The 22,359-nt window shown below is 42.4% G+C and overlaps 1 protein-coding gene across 2 annotated transcripts in view; it reads right to left on the reverse strand.

Moving 5' to 3' along the window:
• Positions 1 to 21,877, reverse strand: part of vav2 (vav 2 guanine nucleotide exchange factor) — a 211,281-nt gene extending 189,404 nt beyond the window's left edge. For both annotated transcript variants that reach the window (XM_084160943.1, XM_084160944.1), the window contains exon 1: positions 20,580 to 21,877. In XM_084160943.1, the coding sequence (XP_084017069.1) occupies positions 20,580 to 20,783 (204 nt within the window). In that variant the 5' untranslated portion in view covers positions 20,784 to 21,877. The remainder of the gene's footprint in view (positions 1 to 20,579) is intronic.
• Between the last annotated feature and the right edge of the window lie 482 nt (positions 21,878 to 22,359).

The raw sequence follows: 22,359 nt of genomic DNA on the forward strand, positions 1-22,359 counted from the left end.
AAATGATATCCGTGTTCGCTGTCGGGAGGCGAGTGGCGATTGTTGTTGCTTGCACGTGCTAGCAGGCCTAATAATCTCAGCGTGTTGAAACATTCATGAGGCTGAGGGTAGAGCAGAGAGCAAAGTCGTGTAGGAGAGAACACAACACAAGCATTCAGGATACATCTCTATCTTAATCTGATGCGATGTAACAACTCTGGGAGTGTTCAAAATGAAGAATTCTCACAGGGATATACTAAACGGCTGCAAAGTTTCAGCGCTTATCTAACCACTACACTACAAAATTAAAACATGGTTGTCAAAATGGTGATGAACTAATAAAAGAGGAAAAGTAATTTATTAAACACACTTTCAAAGTCTGCTCATGAGGGGAATGAGGAGGGAGAGGGGGATTGGGAAAGGTTCCCATCAACCGTGTGGTTGAATAAGCCATCCCATTGGTTTTCTCATTACCACCATCTTGTTCATCCTCAGGCGATGAGAAGCTGTCATAAAGCGGATGAGAAAATGAAAATGTTTTAGTTTATCTAATATTCAGCCGATTTGATTCTGCTCTTCTGCTTCCCGAGATGCACCTTTTCTCTCCTGAAGCCCCTGGATCTTGTTTTAATTAGGAAAAGGCTTTTCAAGGTTACAGGAGCTGTGCAGAATGTACTTTCCCACACTTCACTCCTGTGTGGTCTTTCCTCTCTATCTGTTCTGGAAGCCTGGGTGGAGAAAAGTAGGCCAAATATCTGCTGTTCTGCTGTTCTTCTCCTTCTGAACAACCTTGACACAAGAGCTACTGCAATTGTTGGTTGGGGTTTGTGCTAGACCTTATTCACACTTCTAAAAGGGGTGGGGGGTTGATGTGTGAAGGTCTGCTCTGTTTACACCAAGAAGTGCTCAAGGCCTCTGTCGGGAAACCATCCCCTCAGCTCCATATGTAGCATAGAGGTTCCACATCCTGGTAAACACCATCAATATAAAACCAGACCCTCCTGGGGGCTCACGGTGAAGGAGTCTTTTATGACATGCTTAATTTCCACTAAGGTGTTGCAGATGCTGCCGCTCCATTTCAGACAGTCTCGATGATTCGAACCAGGCCCTTTCTAATTAATCTTAGCGGAAGCGGAGAAGACATGGGTTTTGGCAGCAGTGCAAGGGGCTGGAGGCCTCTAAGATCTGACTGTCAGGCTTGGTAGAGCTCTCCGTCGAAGGAAAGGGGCATCCCCCCGCCCCCCACCACCAACTCATGCGGTTGTTTCAGAGATGTGCGGAGACAACTGCACCAGTCTTCCCCCACCAACCCCTCCAAATCCCCCCCAGGACACCCAGCTGCCACGTGAAGGCATCCTCATCACATGAACACACATACACACAGGCGTAAACACATATTGTACATACACTGAGTGTTTCCCGTGTGTATCAAGAATGGTCCACCACCCAAAGGATATCCAGCCAACTTGACTGTGAGAAGCATTGGGGTCAACATGGGCCAGCATCCCTGTGGAACGGTTTCGACACCTTGTAGAGTCCATTTCCCGATGAATTGAGGGCAAAAGGGGGTGCAACTCAATATTATTCCAAAACCATTATACTGTCACAATCCTCGCTATATGAGCCATGATGAGGGTGGCAGGTAGCCTAGCGGTTAAGAGCATTGGGCCAATAACTGAAAGATCGCTGGTTTGAATCCCCGAGCCGACTAGGTGAAATATCTGTTGATGTACCCTTGAGCAAGGTGCTTTACCCTAATTGCTCCTGTAAGTTTCTCTGGAGAAGAGCGTCGGCTAAAATGTAATGATACTATTAACCCTATTGGCATGAGTGACCCAGTTTCACTTCCTTGTCCTGCCATTTGCTACAGTGGCTTGCGAAAGTATTCACACCCCTGAGCATTGTTCCTATTTTGTTGCCTTACAACCTGGAATTAAAATGGATTTTTGGGGGGTTTGTATCATTTGATTTACACAACATGCCTACCACTTTGAAGATGCAAAATATGTTTTATTGTGAAACAAACAAGAAATAAGACAAAAAAACAGAAATAAACAGCATGCATAACTATTCACCCCCCCAAAGTCAAGACTTTGTAGAGCCACCTTTTGCAGCAATTACAGCTACAAGTCTCTTGGGGTTTGTCTCTATAAGCTTGGCACATCTAGCCACTGGGATTTTGCCCATTCTTCAAGGCAAAACTGCTCCAGCTCCTTCAAGTTGGAGCTGGAGCAGTGTACAGCAATCTTTAAGTCATACCACAGATTCTAAATTGGATTGAGGTCTGGGCTTTGACTAGGCCATTCCAAAAAATGTAAATGTTTCCCCTTAAACCACTCAAGTGTTGCTTTAGCAGTATGCTTAGGGTCATTGTCCTGCTGGAAGGTGAACCTCCGTCCCAGTCTCAAATCTCTGGAAGACTGAAACAGGTTTCCCTCAAGAATTTCCTTGTATTTAGCGCCATCCATCATTCCTTCAATTCTAACCAGTTTCCCAGTCCCTGCCAATGAAAAACATCCCCACAGCATGATGCTGCCACCACCATGCTTCACAGTGGGGATGGTGTTCTCGGGGTGATGAGAGGTGTTGGGTTTGCGTCAGACATAGCGTTTTCCTTGATGGCCAAAAATATCAATTTTAGTCTCATCTGACCAGAGTACCTTATTCCATATGTTTGGGGAGTCTCCCACACGCCTTTTGGCGAACACCAAACGTGTTTGCTTATTTTTTTCTTTAAGCAATGGCTTTTGTCTGGCCATTCTTCCGTAAAGCCCAGCTCTGTGGAGTGTACGGCTTAAAGTGGTCCTATGGACAGATACTCCAATCTCCGCTGTGGAGCTTTGCAGCTCCTTCAGGGTTATCTTTGGTCTCTTTGTTGCCTCTGATTAATGTCCTCCTTGCCTGGTCCGTAAGTTTTGATGGGCGGCCCTCTCTTGGCAGGTTTGTTGTGGTGCCATATTCTTCCCATTTTTTAATAATGGATTTAATGGTGCTCCGTGGGATGTTCAAAGTTTCGGATATTTTTTTATAACCCAACCCTGATCTGTACTTCCCCACAACTTTGTCCCTGACCTGTTTGGAGAGCTCCTTGGTCTTCATGGTGCCGCTTGCTTGGTGGTGCCCCTTGCTTAGTGGTGTTGCAGACTCTGGGGCCTTTCAGAACAGGTGTATATATACTGAGATCATGTGACAGATCATGTGACACTTAGATTGCACACAGGTGGACTTTATTGAACTAATTATGTGACTTTTGAAGGTAATTGGTTGCACCAGATCTTATTTAGGGTCTTCATAGCGAAGAGGGTGAACACATGTGCACGCACCACTTTTCCGTTATTTATTCTTTAGAAAAAAAAATTCACTTCACCAATTTGGACTATTTTGTGTATGTCCATTACATGAAATCCAAATAAAAATCTATTTAAATTACAGGTTGTAATGCAACAAAATAGGAAAAACGCCAAGGGGGATGAATACTTTTGCAAGGTCTCAGATGTGGGATGGCGGCTGTGTGGCCATCGGAATGCACGGCTCGGATGTGCTTGGAGGCTGAGTAGTTGAATTTCCAGCAAGTGGGTTAACCCTATTGGCCCGATGAGTAGGGTGTTTGTCGTTCACCCGAGTTGTATTCCCTGCCCCACTGTTCGCTACAATACCAAAAGGTTAAAATGTCTAGGTGTTGTACAAAGGTTGTTTATTATTATTACAAGGGGTGCTACTTTTACAACACCTCACTTTATGAGCCATGATGAGGGCGGCAGGTAGCCTAGTGGTTAATGCAATGAATATTTGCATTATTGTTTTCAAGTGAGAACAATTGAGTACAATTCTACTCTAGGCTGTAAACTGCAGTGAAAATGTAATTTGAATAATGGCGCAAAAGCCCTGTTATTTGAATGTTTCATTCCATTTGGATCAGTTGTATGTCTACTGTCCCCTGTAGCTCAGTTGGTAGAGCATGGCGCTTGCAACGCCAGGGTTGTGGGTTAGTTTCCCACGGGGGGCCAGTATGAAAATGTATGCACTCAGTAACTGTAAGTCACTCTGGATAAGAGCGTCTGCTAAATGACTAAAATGTAAATGTACTCAACAGATAAGGTATAGAAAGGCACAGCAGAAGGACAGTCTGGCTGTATTTTTACTTCTGATACTGATGCGCTGTTTGTTGCAGATCATAATTCTCTCAAGTCATCCAATATAGCGTAGCCACATAGGCTTATGCTCCCAGCAGGCCCAGTTATTCAGGAAAGCTTAACACGCATTCTGCCTCCTTTCAGATCTGAGTGGCTATTCCTTGACCTAAAACCTATCGCTTCAATATAGCCTAAATATTTGTCATTTGACTTTTTAAATGTGGCAAAACACAATCAGTCACAATGTTTTAATCTGATTAGGCTACTTCAAAAGTCTCCTGTAGGCTACTTGCTCATTTTCATTCACTCCTCTCTAATATAATTCCAGCATCCAAACTGCGCACCGGCCATTCGATGAATGGAAAGAGACATCTGTTACAAAACACCAAAAGTTTAGTGACATTCGGAGATTGTCAAACCGAGCCTTCAATACTGAATAGGGAGGGATGTATTTTCTGTTTGTTGAGATTGACATACTCTACTTGATTGTGGTGTTGACAACGCAAACCATGATGATAAGCGCTCAAAGACAGTAATCGTTATGCAGTTATGTGTTGCTTATTGGTTGTGTGTGGTGCATTGGAACAGAAACCTGTTGGTGGATATAATTATAAATATATCATCCAAATGTTGAAAATCTGATTTCCCCCTAGCTGATCATTGTCTGCAGCAAGCTCTGATGGTAGTGTAATGATACAGGCAGAGAGAGTGAGCTCATCCGTGGTGGTCGCGAACCCTCAACCTTTTGGCCCGTAGCCCTGCGTGGCATCGACAGTGCCACAAAACCATGCTGAAGTGGACAAGTCGATATCCATGTTTCTAAACACAGGGTTGCTACAGTTATTGTTATTTCTGGTGGTAATTATGATTGTTTAATTTTTTAAGATTAGGGGGGAGCGTGTACACATTGAAACTATTTTAAACGTTGGGGAGGGGGGTGCATTTTTTAAAATGACACTTCCAGTTGGACCAGATTTCTCTCAGCTCCATGGAGAAATGTGTAGAATTGCAGGAAATTGCCTTAAAATACAAAAAAAATGTCTCTACAATGCAAAGATGGGGGCCTCTAAAATGTTCTCTAAAATTCAGCCATGCCGATGATCCGACTGGGCCCCTTGCCACACCCCCTGCCACACCCCCTGCCAGATGTTTTGTAACACATGCTACATGCACCATTAGACACGTGAACAACCCCACGCTACAGAGGAGTGTGGAATGATTGTTCACTGACAGGGCTTATTCATGCTGTGTGTACAGTATGTGTTGGAATAGGTGGACCATTCCGGAGAGAAATTATTGCAACACTACAACCCTAAGCAGAGAATATCACAACGGGTGTTACATTTTTGCAAAACTTCATTAGGCTATTCTGAGTTAGAGGCTGGTTTAACATAAGGCGCTAAGCTGGATTTTGGTCCTTAATCAAATCTACAGTATATGATGCTGGGGATTTTGAAAAGGTTGCTGCAATGATTAGGCTTACACAAATGTAATTTCAGCAGAGGGAATATATCAGTGGCGCCAGTTACTATGCCAGCCATCATCAGCCCGGTTTGACCATTCATCTGCGTCAAAGCTTAGCTCATTTTGTGTAGTAAATGTAGTAATGTGCTTTCAATAGTCACACCTTATGCCATTTGTGTTTGACATTTAAACAAACACTATTAAATATCAAACCGCCACACAATGCATCGGATGCCCTACACTACAACAAATGTGACATTAATATTAGACAGTGTCAACTGCTCATTTGTGCCAGAGATAATGTGTGATGAGCCAAAAGCATCAGATAATAGAGCACACTGCCATTAATAATGCCTCTCGCACAGTCTTTCTTCTACCTCTCTCTCCCTCTCGTATGATCTACTTCTTTCTACCTCACACACAACCCACTCCACAAAAACTCTCCCTTTATCTGACACGTACACACTGTTTGTGTGCAAAGCTCCTATTTGCTTTGTACACACTCCCATTCACTCTCACAACCCCTTCCATCTTTCTCCATCTTACAATATCCATTCCAAGAAACACCATTTCACTCATACTTTTCCATTCCCTTCCTCATTCACCTCTCTTCTCTTCTCTCCCTCCGTCTTTCTCTATGTATTGCTGTGAGGTTGAGGGTCTTGGTGAGGTCTGAGAGAGAGATGAAGTGCATGGTGGGAAGATTAATGTGTTCAGACCATGCAGTTGATCATCTCAGGAGGCCATCTGGAGGTGGCGGTCAGGGTAAACGCTATCCAAGAGTCCCCCAGTAAACTCCACACTCAAGGTCACCCAATGCAGAAGAAGAGACGGGTTGCAGGATAGAGGAAAAAGAGAGCAGTGGTGGGGCAAAGGGGCTAGGGTGGAGGCTGGAGGAAGGACACTCAGTCACGAACACACACAATTCCAAACAAAAGGTGAGTGCGAATTACAATGTGAGTATATGAACATCACACAAAGTTCACCAGTGGTCAACCACTACCCCCACACACACACTTTCGTCTGACCTTGTAAAATAATAGTAGTTTATTTAAAGGACAGGCCTCCCATTAGTCCACCAGTGAAACACACCGTTCTGCTACGTTTAATCCTCTATGTAGGCTAGTAGTCGTCTCTCTACGGACATACAGGTTTACAGGGGACAACACAAACATTTGACGAGTTTAAAAAAGAAAACCAGTGAGTTAAAACAGAAGAAAAAAGATTCAAGTAACTTGGAGGACAGCAGAATCCTGAGTAGAGGAAATTACATTTAGAGGAAGAGGAAATAAATCATCATAAGAAGAAAATCTTTCTGGGGAAAAAAATGGATACTGCCTAATTTGTCACTGAGTACCTGACTATGGGAGAAAATAGAAAAGGGAGAGAGGGACTCTTCTGTTCCATTCTGCTGTCCTGGGGAAGATGTACAGTAAATGCAATAACTAAAACGGCTTTGTTCTCTCAACACAATGGCCAGAACTGTGAGTCTAATCGCATCCCTAAAGACCACTTTCTTGCAGATAACAGAAGACGTTCAGTAATACAGTATGTGGTATGACTGCTAGGTGAAATGGTTCTGCGGCACTCAACGGCAGTTTCTTAATACTTCATAACAGTTTCGCAATGAGCACCTGCCCCGAGAAAATCTGCACCATGAGCTCAAAAAAAAGGGGAAAAATATTTCTGCATGGATGGAAAGAGACAAGGCTGAGTGAATCCATATGAAAGATATTTTCAAAGCAGAAGTACTGTACCCCTCTCAGTTTCAGATTGTTCTAATTTTGGTGCTGGTGCACCTGCGTACCCACGTGAGTTGTGCTCACATACAACAGTATTGGACCTCGTCTCTGAAACGCAAAGCTCCTTCTCAACAGCAGCATTGTGGGGTCTTGCAGGATCTAAACACAGGGAGGTGGTTGACCTCTTTCTAAACTGGCAGAAGCTTTTGTTTCTGTTGAACAGATCCTCCTACTGCTATGGTCCTTGGCGGTCCTTGGCAGTGCATTGCTGTGTTGGTGGTTGGATTAATACTGCAGTGGGCTAAATCAGGGTCACACAGAGTGTCTCTTGGTAGTCTTAAACAAATCTACTTTGAAACAAAAGTACACACCTCACACACATGGTTATGGGATTAAAAAAAGAAGACACCTGTACCATGTCAGATATAGAGTTGAAATGTATTCAATTTTGAGTTTGCGTACCAATATTACACTTTATATACATCACAGAAGACTGAAATATAACAAAACCGCTTGACATAGAAACACCAGATATTTGGCGGCTTTTTGAAACAATGTTCATTAGTTATGAAATTATATAAATATTAATAACATTCCACCCATGAGGCCACTAGGTCATCTGACTGCAGGAAAGGGCTACTGACTCAATGGCACTGGACATGATGACATCTGCCCAGTGACTAACTGTTGTATGGAAGACACCAGGAACAGGAGTACACTGAACTAATTGCACATATCCACCATGAGAATGGAAAGGGGTAGGTAAATACTGTCAAAAATCCATTGTTGTTGTTGTAAAACTCACTTGACACTGAGCCTACAATCCAAAAGCTGGATTGCCTGCCAAAAAAACAATCTGTTCAGAGTCAACAACAATACATTTTCCCTGATGCAGATCTTAGAACAAAATAATAGCCTGCCCCACAGACAGAAAAACACAACTCTGTATAAAAACATCAGCACTTTATTCACAAGCACACACAGCAAACACTGACTAAACTAACACGTTTGAACAGAACTAGCAATGTCACGCTAAGAATGCAGTGTACAGAGGGTTTGGCTGGAGAGGCAGGGGGCGTCCACATTCCAAGCAGCGCATAGTTGAACCGGTGCATTGTTGAGCTCCTCGAAGGTGGGAATGGGTGCGTTCTGAACTCTCTATTCTCTGTCCAGATGTTTCTTGTTGTCTGGCTCAGAGCAGAGTAGGAGAGGGGGAGGGGATTACACAACTCTCACTCAGTAATCAGGCTGAGCAGGAAGTGGGAAGCAAAGGACCTCTTTAGCGAAGGAAAGGGAAAAAAATGAAACTGAGGAAAACACCAGACGAAAACACCACAGAGAGGGGCTGTGATCAGAATATGACAGACAGGACGAAGCCAACAACCAAAACAGACTTGGCCAAGGGCTACAGCTTTCAAATGGAAAGCATAGGAATGCCAAGCTGTTTATAGGTCGACTGAGTTAATATCTATGATATTACAACACTTCCTCAACAAATTCCCAGAGCTCAGTAGACATCTAAATCATGGCTAATGGTTGCATCATACAAGTAATGCACTGTGGGTAAATCTCTGTCAATCTGTGTTGTTAAGTGACAAGACTGCTTATAGTCAAAGGGAATCTCAGCAACCAGTAAAGCCCCTGCGGTTTGAGCAGACACGTTGTTGTCCCATGATGCCAACATGGTGTCGGTAAATCTAAGTTGTGGAACGGGGCTGGTGTAGTTAAGGTAAATCTTTGTCTGCTAATGGAGGGTAAGTGCTTGTGGAGGGCCAGATGAGCTCTGAATGTCAGACTGAGGGACATGCTTGATTTCACAGGAGAAAGCCACTAAAAGCTTCCTCTCAATCAGCCTCTCTCCACCTCTCTTCTCTCCCTTATGTTTTATTTCATTTTGTTTTCCCAGGCAGGCGCTTTCAGCATGAATTCTAAATTGTTTAGCTCTCCTCCCTTCACACTCCATCACTTTCATTATGCTAACGCCAAACTGGTGGCAGATTTAACTTTTTCTCCACCTTTTTAAATGGGAAATGGGATTGCACAAGCTTTACCTGTTATGTTTGCTTGGGCCCACTCCTGAGAAATTGGATTTACAGATACCATCAATCAAGGATGGCAGAACAACCTGCCTTTGTAACAGAAAACAAGGCTTTAGTCAATACTGTCTGAGAGAAAGGATTCCTTCCTTTTCTCACCCATTAGTTATGAGTCCACACCAGTGGCGGTCAGCGCCGTTTAAGATGAGGGAGGACGATTTTTAATTTTTTTATGAGCATGGCCTTATTTCTATTACAGTATATTGGATGACTATCATTCATATTCCATTCACCCAGCTCAAGTAACATCGATAGGTTTAGGCTACTACATGACACTTGAATTGTCCCTATACCTATCATGAGGTTGCTACAACCTAGCCTATGTATGTACATTTACAATGTAAGTACAAAGGTTGAGAGAAATTGACACATTCAATACCGCCTTTCACACTCTTGCCTGCATCTAGCTGATCTAGCGTGTAATCATTAGTCCAACAGTTGCAAACAAGAGTTTCTATTGGATAAATTCAGGTATGTTTCTCCCTGTTTTGTTCCGTTTGCTTCTGTTTAAGAAACGTTTTTCAACAGAATCGGCGGAATTAATACACCTCTCATCACACACAAACACAGTTCACTTTCATAGCAGCCACATAAAAACAGCATGATCCCTTTGATCGTTGTATAATTCCTTCTCGCATCTATGTGCTCTCTTCCTCTCACCTTTTCCCTTTGCTTGTGGACTTTTCCTTTTGCTTGTGGACAGCTGATGTTTTGCAGTGCACAAAACATCAGCTGTCTGTGACCAGGCGAAAAAACCTTTCCAAGCCAAACCTTCATATCATAACCACTAACAGTTACACACAGCCTACATCGTTGTCACCATATTAGATAATGTCATAGTCAACATTGCTACTAGAACTAATGTGTTAGTGAACCCGCTATATTCATGCAGTACAGTGTACAGTCAGCAAGCAGTTTAGCAGTTACACCGGCGGGCCCCGGTGGCAATAAATTAATGAAATTACCTTGACTTGGAAGAGTTCCAGTGTTGGATAGCCATAGCCAGCTAGCTAACATAGGATCCCTCTCTGTTTGAGCTGGGTGTTTAAGTAGGCTAAACTAGCTAGCTGCAAATACTACAAAATATGGCTAGCTCTCTCTCTCTCTCTTGCTTTTCCTTCATTTTTGAAGAAATTAATTTGTTCAAAACTGTTGAATTGTCTTTCTCTTTGAGTCAACTACTCACCACATTTTATGCACTGCAGTGCTAGCTAGCTGTAGCTTATGCTTTCAGTACTAGATTAATTATCTGATCCTTTGACTGGGTGGACAACATGTTCGTTCATGCTGCAAGAGCTCTGATAGGTTGGAGGACATCCTCCGGAAGTTATCATAATTACTGTGTAAGTCTATTGAAGGGGGTGAGAAAATCACAAGCTTCCTTGGTTTTGTATTGAAGTCAATGTACCCAGAGGAGGACGGAAGCTAGCTGTCCTCCGGCTACACCATGGTGCTACCCTACAGAGTGATGTTGAGGCTACTGTAGACCTTTATTGCAAAACACTGTGTTTTAATCAATGATTTGGTGAAGTGAATATATTTAGTATAGTTTTAACTAAACATTATAACTTATTTAATGTTTCACTATAAAAAAATAAAAAAATAATTCACTGAGGATGATGGTCCTCCCCTTCCTCCTCTGAGGAGCCTCCACTGGTCCACATAAATAAATACTTCTTGATAAATGGTGAGCAAACCACAACTAAACCACAATGGAAGTGAGATGGCTATCCAATGAAATGGACAATCATCTCAACAGATTTTACCATCCATAACAGAGGATTGGAATGACCCACTGGAGATTTGAACATACACAGAACTCAGACTTGGTAAATTAATAAGTAACAGCTATGCTTCACTTATCATTCAAGAGGTGGATTAGCTATATTAAATGACTTGTCAGCTATCTGAAAACAGTCAAATGAGCTGATCTTTTCACCAACCCTGCACAACTTTATTCAAAGATTCTCCAGCAGCATGCTTCCTGTAGCCTCCAGTGGGATAACAGGGCCAGTGTTTGCTCTGCACCCTCCAGAATCTGCTTTGCATCTGCCTGTTTTGACCCCGGAACATGGCCTTTGGGGGATTTGCCTAGTTGTCAGAAAGATGACGGATACACATGTGGAATGGACAGAGGAAATCATAAACCATCAACACTAACACTGTAGTGAGGGGCAACAGACACAGGCAGAGCTCCAGAGTTCAATAGACAGATGGCCTACTCTAGTCTGGCTATTTAGTATAAAATAAACAATATATAAAAAGACAGTAAGTGTTATTACACAGGTATAAAATATAAGAAATATAATATGTCAGCTAACAGGTTTTTTTTGCCCATAGCTATTGTTGTAATTTTTTAGTCACTCAAATATCACATGAATACATATTAGCCATGGAAACATGTATAGAATTGCATTTCCTTTTTCAAAAGGTTTGGGAACCCCTGTAGTATACTATGGAAAAGTAGGCTAGTACAATATTGACTAGTTTTACCACACGCTTGGACCATATTGAAAAAGGAAATGGTTTATTTTGAGACCATTTCAAGAAGGATAACCACAAATCCATTGGCGGGCTGGCGGCATACAAGTAGAGTTAAGATAGAGGGAGAGAAAACTATCCCTTCCTTCTACACTGTGGTGTCCACAGCATGCTGTTCCGCTTTGTTTGCCTGATTAACAAGAGAGTCCGCCGTGCAGCAGATCAATACCCACTAACTGGCCTTCTATGGAATTGTGTCTAATGTGGTAACCCTATCTCTGTGCCCTTCCTATTCCACAGCCAATTATTATTGATATGATCAATACAGGTCAGTAATGGGATATTGGCTGCTTTTGTTGCCGATGTTATGTAAGAGTGAGAAATCCATGGGCCCTGCAACACAGAGACACGTCTATAGTGTCTATAGTAAGTCACCACGAGGCAGTGCGTCACGGGAGTGAATAATATATTTTTCCTTGGGCATAGAGAGAAAATATGAAGCAGCTTATCTCTTCCCCAGCGAGGGGCTGCTGTAGCTGTAGTGGAGGAGGCGTTTAGAATGAGATAGGGAACTGCTGTTCCTCTCCCTGCAGTACTATCCAGATCCTTATCAGACTCCTCCACCACCGCAGGATGCAGCCAGAATCAATCTACCATCACTACCAAAACATGTCTCCTGTAGGCAACAATACTGTACCAACAACAGCTAAACATTGAGTGAGTGTATTGAGAACAATGAAAACTTGATGCTGTCAGTCAGTCTTAGACATGTAATCAGAAAAAGTGCCATGAACTTGAAAATATAGAACATTCAGGCGAGGGTGGTCTGAGATTAACTCAGGGAGCTGCAGCCATCTGTTTTGTCACGCCGTACAGATGGCTCTGTACCCTTCTCTCTCTCTCTCTTCTTCTCTGGTGCCCAAAAGAACGTGCTCTGAAAAAAAAAAGTACGGCTTCATTGCCCAGAATGTCCATGCTAATAACCCACGACAAGCACCCTGCAGGAGCATTTTTAGAATCCATAAAGCTCCCCATAAACATGCTTCTGTCTCCCTCAGCTCTCTCTCTGGTTTAGTAGGATCTCATATCACTAGTGATAAGGGTCAGATGGTCCTCTGCAGCCACACAATGAATCAGCTTTCTCCATATCATACCAGTCTCATTTGAGCCTTGGACTCTGGATGCTTTGTGAATTACATGTGCTTTATCCAAGTAACAGAAACACAGTATGGATGCTTTACATGACGTCACCTTCTTTTTTCCCTCCCTCCTCGTCACTTTGACAGTCTTGCTCTGTGGAGTTCCCCACATTTAAAGTGAGCTCATGTTTTAGACCACCAACATAGCTCTCCCTCAGGAATGTGCAGAGAAGAATGAAGGAACGGATTAATGTTCCAGCACCAGCAGCCTCAATGAAGGATTTCAGTATTGTGCACAATAACTGTGACTAAGGATCAGATGCCCGGTTTAGCAAATGAGCACTTCCATCATGGGAGTTTTTGTCTTGAGTTGTGCATTGATGAAAAAGAGCAAGTCATGATCTCAGAATAAAGTCTAACCCTATTCCCTCCTTTTCAATCCCATTAATTTTTGCTGGCAGAGTCACAGCTGTGCGACCCAGGAAGTGTTCATAACAAACTCCATTAGTGGTATTACATACATCCGGCTGCCAAGGGGTCAGACTAAATGAACAGATTAAATTACCCCAGAGGTAATGAGGGGTAACGACCATCCCCCACACCAGAATGGTCCCAAGGGAAGCAGAAATTAAGCTGCTTGGAGGTTGGAATTGGTAGGTGGGCTGGAATTCTCCATGTCATGTTACAGTTCACATGCTTACCTTTGATTTCAGCCATCACAACTATGCCTATGGCGGCAGATTGACGAGGGCGGCATTTTCTGAGCTAAACTGACCAAGACGCACCTCCAACAACAACACATAAAACCTCATATAATTCTGCCCAATAACAATGACAATTTCACTCAACCAGTGGCATATGGGCTTTTTATGTGAGCACTGATGCCGCCCTGTGATAAGCAGTGCCCAATTTGTCAAAGGCAGGGGCGCAAAATATTTTGCTTGTCCATTCCCAGCGCGCCTCTCCAGGGTGTTGTTGGAGAGACGCATCGCTGCGGCACTCCACCTACGTTCCGTCACTAAAACCATCTTACATAAATCATGTAGCAGATATAGGATATGGTAGAAAGAGTATGTGACCTTTTCTGTAGCCTACAGGCTGGAGATAAAATGTATGACAATGTCATGAGACGAACACTTTTTATATCATGCAGGTTTCTCCAATCAACTAGCCCAACCTAACCTAAATGGCGGTCAATGGAATAGAAAAATGTGCTGTCATGTTAACAAACAACATATCCTAAAAACAGGACAGGTCAAGGTAAAATGGACAATATGGAATGAACAATCACAACTGTTGTCCAGGAGTTTCACCCCATTGTCATGATCAGTGGTTTCAAGTTTGTATTCCAGTCATGGCGATTGCATGGCTGGAAAGGTGGCTTCAGTAAGGCCATTCTACTGCCAATGTTTGTCTATGGCGATTGCATGGCTGTGTGCTAAATTTTATATAACTGTCAGCAACGGGTGTGGCTGAAATAACGCAATCCACTAATTTGAAGGGGTGTCCACATACTTCTGTATATATAGTATACGTATTTTTCAACGTCCGTAAAAGACGCCTTTTCAACGTCCTGGAAAATGTATTTTAAGCATACAGAAAATACCTTTTCACTTTTCATTCAGAACCTAAATTTAACCTAACTTCAATGCCTGGAAAATATGTATTTTTAACGTCTTTTCAACGTCATTTTGCTTACTGGCATTTTTTGGTCTCGCCTAGGGCGGCAGAATGGCAAGGACTGGCCCTGATTCCAAAGCAGGGATTTCAAAGACTGCAGGGACAAAGCTTTGGAGGAAACATCATTTTGTTTGTGTATGTTATGTTTGTTTGTATATAGGGAACTCAAGAGGAAATACATTTAATAGAACATGAGTGATTGACAGCCCTACCTAGCAAAGATATCTAAATATCCTGTATCCACCACGCAAAATCCAGTGTAAACTGTTTTAGATACACAAAAGGGGAATTTATCTAATATAAAAACCAAATACTGGACAAAGAATACAGGTGTTTACACCATCCACCACTGTTGTTGTATATAAACGGAGAGAAATAAGCTCCATTTGTGTGAGTGGAAGCGGCAGCCTCAGTGTGTTCTCTAAAGCCCCGTGGAGTATCGAGAGACACCCTCACTGCTCTGAGAGGAGCAGAGACACATCCCCAGGGCTAGGCCAGCAGTAATGCAGTCTAAACAGGCACAACACAAACACACACACCCGCCTGAGTCATCCCAAAGTCATTTGAAGCTACCTCACTACCAGTGAAAAAAAATGAAAAATAAAACATTGGAAGAACATTACACAAAAGGCTTCAGATAGCACACCTCAGTCTCTCTCTTTCAGACAGAGCCTATGGCCAGATATTCAGCATACACAAAGCCTTGCGATGATCTCAGCTCCACCACCAAACACACAATGCTCATGAGGTATTTTACATGTTAACCTTGAGTGTGTGTTAAAAAGGTATTAGAGTAGGCCTAGCTTAAAATAACACGTATTCTAAGAAGGCAGCCTCATCTGTTGAGATTCAAACCAAGGTCAGTGAAACACAATTTATATTCCTTGAGTGAAACTGTTATAAGTCATGAGAGCACAAAGAGGACAGAAGAGCATTGAATGGTTAAATCACAAATACAGCATTCATTACAACTGGACAATGGTAAATAAAGAGGGTTACGTATGTGTTATAAGGCAAGACTGATAATAAGAGCAGTATGGCTGTGGGTTTAGCACACATTATAAATAGGCAATGAAGAACTCTTATCATTATATATTTGGCACAAATGTTCATCATGACATCTTCCACAACTGTCACAGTGTTCCATACAGCCCCTATTGTCTTGAGGGCATAATAAGAAGCTTTCACACTACCACCCCTGTCATCACTTTGCCTCTATATTTTCATCAACATAACAAAAAATAGGTCTTTAGGATATGGTGATCAAAGATGATTTGTAAGTCATGTTCAGAGACAGAATCAGGTAGCACTTGGATCGGTTGAGTGATACAGCTTCATAAAGAGACAAAAATGTAATGGCCTCCCTTCACTTCCCATTCATTTGGCAGTGAATTAGTATGTCCTTTGAATTAAAAGCACACACACTGACCTTTTCCATGTCATGAATCACAACCCCCTGTTCTGCTGCCAGGATTTTGTTTAACCCAATTTGTCACAGTGGTGCCCCTCTCCCACCCACTCTCACTGCAGCATCACACTGGGGCTGTGGCATGGGATTGGTGGGCATATCAAAGTGTCCCATGTAGTCCTTGTAATCATGAAACCCACTAGGTACAGAAAAGGGCTTGGCAAAATGGCCTAAAAATCATATCTCTATTTATTCAAACATGGGCGATTCACGATATACAGTTTATTAGGTACACCACCCCATTCACAAAAACGGATCATTCCTACAGATAGTAAGTCCTGTGGTCGTGGCTTGCTATATAAAGCAGGCAGACAGGCATTACGTTCGATTGAACGTTAGAATGGGCAAAATGAGTGACCTAAGCGGCTTTGAGCGTGGTATGATCGTCGGTGCCAGGCGCGCCAGATCCAGTATCTCAGAAACGGCTGCACTTATGTGTTTTCATTTCAGGCAAAATAGCTGAATTGTTATGAACACTCCCTTCTGTCCGTTTCCAACTGTTTGAACAGCATGCTAGCCTGTCCACTTTGTTCAGATGTTCAAGTGGCCTACCTTATTTCTCAGAATGAGAGTGAGTTGCCAATTCCTTATATAATTGTGTTGTATGCTTATTGCACATTCATAAAACACAGACTAGACAGCTATTATAACAGTATTTTGCTAAAATGCTGTTAGCAGTACGTGGTACCGCAATGCCGCGCGACAAAACTGAGCATACATTTTCCAGAATCAATGTTCATTGATACAGTGCCTTGCAAAAGTATTCATCCCCCTTGGCGTTTTTCCTATTTTGTTGCATTACAACCTGTAATTTAAATTGATTTTTATTTGGATTTCATGTAATGGACATACACAAAATAGTACAAATTGGTGAAGTGAAATTAAACAAATAAAATTCGAAAAAATAAATAACGGAAAAGTGGTGCGTGCATATGTATTCACCCCCTTTGCTATGAAGCACTTAAATAAGATCTGGTGCAAACAATTACCTTCAGAAGTCACATAATTAGTTAAATAAAGTCCACCTGTGTGCAATCTAAGTGTCACATGATCTGTCACATGATCTCAGAATATATACACCTGTTCTGAAAGGCCCCAGAGTCTGCAACACCACTAAGCAAGGGGCACCACCAAGCAAGCGGCACCATGAAGACCAAGGAGCTCTCCAAACAGGTCAGGGACAACGTTGTGGAGAAGTACAGATAAGGGTTGGGATATAAAAAAAATATACGAAACTTTGAACATCCCACGGAGCACCATTAAATCAATTATTAAAAAATTGAAAGAATATGGCACCACAACAAACCTGCCAAGAGAGGGCCGCCCACCAAAACTCACGGACCAGGCAAGGAGGGCATTAATCAGAGAGGCAACAAAGAGACCCTGATAACCCTGAAGGAGCTGCAAAGCTCCACAGCGGAGATTGGAGTATCTGTCCATAGGACCACTTTAAGCCGTACACTCCACAGAGCTGGGCTTTACGGAAGAGTGGCCAGATAAAAGCCATTGCTTCAAGAAAAAAAAGAGTAAACATGTTTGGTGTTCGCCAAAAGGCATGTGGGAGACTCCCCAAACATATGGAAGAAGTTACTCTGGTCAGATGAGACTAAAATTTATATTTTTGGCCATCAAGGAAAACGCTATGTCTGGCGCAAACCCAACACCTCTCATCACCCCAAGAACACCATCCCCACAGTGAAGCATGGTGGTGGCAGCATCATGCTTTGGGGATGTTTTTCATCGGCAGGGACTGGGAAACTGGTCAGAATTGAAGCAATGATGGATAGCGCTAAATACAGGGAAATTATTGAGGGAAAGCTTTTTCAGTCTTCCAGAGATTTGAGACTGGGACAGAGGTTCACCTTCCAGCAGGACAATGACCCTAAGCATACTGCTAAAGCAACACATGAGTGGTTTAAGGGGAAACATTCAAATGTCTTGGAATGGTCTAGTCAAAGCCCAGACCTCAATCCAATTGAGAATCTGTGGTATGACTTAAAGATTGCTGTACACCAGCGGAACACATCCAACTTGAAGGAGCTGGAGCAGTTTTGCCTTGAAGAATGGGCAAAAATCCCAGTGGCTAGATGTGCCAAGCTTATAGAGACATACCCCAAGGGGGGGGGGGGGGTGAATAGCAATGCATCCTGAAGTTCTGTTTTCTTATTTCTTGTTTGTTTCACAATAAAACATATTTTGCATCTTCAAAGTGGTAGGCATGTTGTGTAAATCAAATGATACAAACCCCACAAAAATCCATTTTAATTCCAGGTTGTAAGGCAACAAAATCAGAAAAATGCCAAGGGTGGTGAATACTTTCGCAAGCCACTGTACTCCCGTTTTAGTAGTCTGCTCTGCGCACAATGTGAGGAGTCGAGACATACAAAGGGTATCTTTAGAAAGGTTAACTTCTCCTCTTATTACAGTAAAATAATTTCTCAATGTGTTTTGGTATCCATATGACCGATTCTGTTGGACCAAACCTCAAATGCTAATAGCGAGTTGAATCGAGAGGAAGAAGTGATCTCTCATTGTTGTGAGTGGCAAGGGGAGAGGCTTGGTGTGTGTAAACAGAGCGGAAGAGGCGAAGCCAGAGGTTTCACTCTCACCAAAAACTGTCCAAAATAAGCCTTTTTGTGGCTTATTTTGGACCTAAGCTTGTCGCCTGTCTTCCCGCCTTTGGACAACGACTCCCATTGTTAGGGCGGAGACATGAGCATCTCGTCATTATATACAGATCTCTGGTGTAAATGGGAAGGTGCACACAGCACAGAAGGAGCAAAGGAGTCAAGATCAAAAAGAGAACAAGTGGACATAAACGCTCATAAAGAAAATTTGAGCATTGCACATGAAAGGGAGTTGGATGGGAAGAAACCTTTATGAACCCATCATCCATTTCCTGATCTCTCACCATAACCAGTTGTTCAGTAGTCTTTTAATCACTCTCAAAATAGATCTATGCCACAACCCACTTTCCCTCCACTGAGCAAGTTGTGTAAACCTCAGATGGCCATGGTTAAGCACTTCCTCATTTTGGAATGGGGGACCGGGATGAGCTGTGATGACAATGTGGGGTGACACCAGCTCTGAGGATTTGAGGCACACCACACACAGACACATTATCACCTGGAAGTGAGGTGATCCATGTTATGATAGTCACTTTATATGCTGAGGTTAGTACTCCCCTTCAGTTCGCCAACTAAGCATCACTTTGGCAGCAAGCCACATTCCAAAAGTGACTTAAGGTTGGCTTTTCCACCCACTCAACTGTGTTGATACAAAGCCATATTCCCTAGTCTTCCCTCAACTTCAAACCGAAGAAGTCTTCCGATTCAACACTCTCCAACCAGTCTCTTCCACTTTGCACCTGAGTCACGGAATAAAGGAAAACCAAATAGTTTGGTCTGACTGACCACATGCCCTCTTCAGTATCACCACGGGTCTACCTAGACCATGTGCTACCCAAGCCTTAGTAAATGTTCCACTGAACTATAAAACGCTTCTGCTGCACTGCAGACACACCTCTCACTCACATGGCAATTACTCAATGTTTCTAATTGTAGCTTATGTTAGAATTATTTAATTCAATTAAAGTAACTATCCAGTGAAAATCTAACTTTTAAAAGTTCATATTCTGTTAACTTATACCCAAATAATGTTGTTGACTCATCCTATATTATTATTTGTGGCCAAAGCATAAATTGTAGAAAAAACACCTTAAAAAACCTACCTCAAACAGACCGTTTCATAAACGCTTGCTATTTCCTCATAGAGTATGATGTCATACTCCTGAGGAGGATGAGCTGGCCAATCAGCGGTCTAGAGGAGGATGAGCTGGCCAATCAGCGGTCTGCTCACATTAATTTTGTTAATGACCGCTATACGCCCACACATTCTGTTGTTGGGGTACACCCACAACATTCCAACACAGAAAAGCTGCTTTTTAACATACTTAATTACCATTTTTGGGAAGGCAATCAATTTCACTTATATGGTAAGTCTTTATAGGTCATATTTCATAGAAATCTGGAAACACTGGACAGTTACTTTAAACATGCAATACAATGGTATGGCCCCTGTGTGTTGTGGAGAATGTATGGAATTATCACTAGTGCTCAACAGTGACACCCATTGGGCACAAGAAAGTACACGTTGGCGAAAAGTGTACATTACTTCCCTTTACTGTTGTGGTGTGGACTGTGTAACTGTTACATGATTATTGAATGTGAACACTGTGCAGATTGCACTCTGAATAACTATTTATGCATGCAAATAATATTTCCAAAACCACTTGCATGGAGGGCAGATTAACCATTCACCATTCCATAATTGCTGTGGGTAATTGACAGCAAATAGGCCCCTGAAAGACAGGTACCTTAGGCGCCACCTTGACATACCTGTGACATTTGGGGTCTGAAGTTGATCTCCTTTAGGTCCACAGACCCCGGTGAGAGGTTGTGCAACATCTGGCACAAGAGCACTCCGTCTCGTAGCGCCTGTGCCAAGTCGAACACAGCCGCAGAAGGCCACACGACCCGGTGGTTTGGGGGCAAAACCTTGCAGTCTATCAGCCACCGCCCGCATTGCCTCCACTCTTCCATGTCAGTTTTGGGGGTGCGATCCACACTCAAATTCGACAGCCGCCTCCGTGGGCAAAATTCAGCCGCTTCCAGTGCGCAACCAGAGCAATCCTTCCACCAGTGTTAAAATCCACCTCTCAATTAAAATGTGATTAGTTTTATTATTTTCCCATGTAATAACGAAACTGATAACTTTACAACTATGGTAAAATAGTGTTCCACTTTAGTTTTCGATTAAATTGATATAATTTGCTCCAGCTCACAATATGTCCAGCTCTGTTCAAACAGGCTATGTCCAGTGGAGCACAGTCAGAATATGTCCAGCTCAGTCTTTTGAATAAGTGAGTTTCTGACCATAACATTCAGAAATTGACGACACTAAATAAACACGATGTAATGTGTAAATTCGCTTCTGAATAAACAGACCAATGTGAACTACCGGGAATACAACTTCCTTTTCTTCATTCTCGAAGTTGGTTTTGCATATCCAAACGGTGTTAGAACTCAGCTCATAATCCTTTTGTTTGTAGGCTAAACGTTTAAAATCATAGATAGGCTATTGGGATTACTAACGCCCCAATGTCTTCTTTGCTTGTGTATTAAAGCCTACCAAATTTCAATGCTGAACCTATCATGCAAGCTTGCTGTCCAAAACCGTTGTCTCCCCCCAAAAAATACTTTGAACAGCTGAGGCAATCAGTTCTGACACTCAGTATAGAGCGACATACGGTCGTATTTTGCGTAACTACCCAGAGTTTCTGATTGTTCAGAGCTTCTCTATACAATTTCCTATGCTGCTCTGATAGATAACAATTACATTTCAATGTAAAACACTATGATAAATCAAATGTATTATCTTACGATGCCCCACTACATTCAGCCTATCCACAATGCACTCGAAAACATATTTCACTAACTCCAACAGAAACATGTCCTGGGGGGAAAAATCACGTTGTTCTCGTCATTCTCAGAATGCCAAACACCAACTTTAATGGAAAGAAACGTTTAAAAATGCTCCAATAAACCGTTTGTTTCTATGTTCTTTCTTGTTTCGACCTTTTCTTCCCACTCCGCGTTTTTTTGTTACAGATTGTGGTGTTCTGCAGTCGCTCTACTCCCCGCCGCGCTATTCCGAAGGTTTGAGAGAAAGCGTGAACGCGCTTGGCGGTAGAGAGGGCGGCGATGTTGAATGTTGGTTCTGGTTACACATGCTCACGTGTGGGAATGGTTGTTACGCAAATGTTAAGAAAGTTTAAGATCATTTACTACATTTCTATACAATTTAAAAACTCTTAAATGCTATTTGGAGAACAGAAAAAACAAGCAAAAATGTATATAATGTAATACATAAAGAGGGATATTTTAGCAGAAAAAATATTTTATTAACAAAAGGTAGACAAATACGTTTGCTTTACCGAACTTTTTTGGTGTTGCCATTTTAAAACTCATTTCCTGCAATTCTACATATTTTGTATTTACTTTTGCCATGTTAATATGATATCTGAGTGACAGTGCCTAACAGAATCAATGTGGCCCCCTGGAGGTCAGGGCCCCTTGGGTTGGGGTGTAGGGTTTGAGCATAGCTTGAAGCCAGTGG

This window comes from Coregonus lavaretus (genome assembly GCF_964263955.1).
Source record: "Coregonus lavaretus genome assembly, chromosome: 4".
NCBI classification, from domain to species: domain Eukaryota; kingdom Metazoa; phylum Chordata; class Actinopteri; order Salmoniformes; family Salmonidae; genus Coregonus; species Coregonus lavaretus.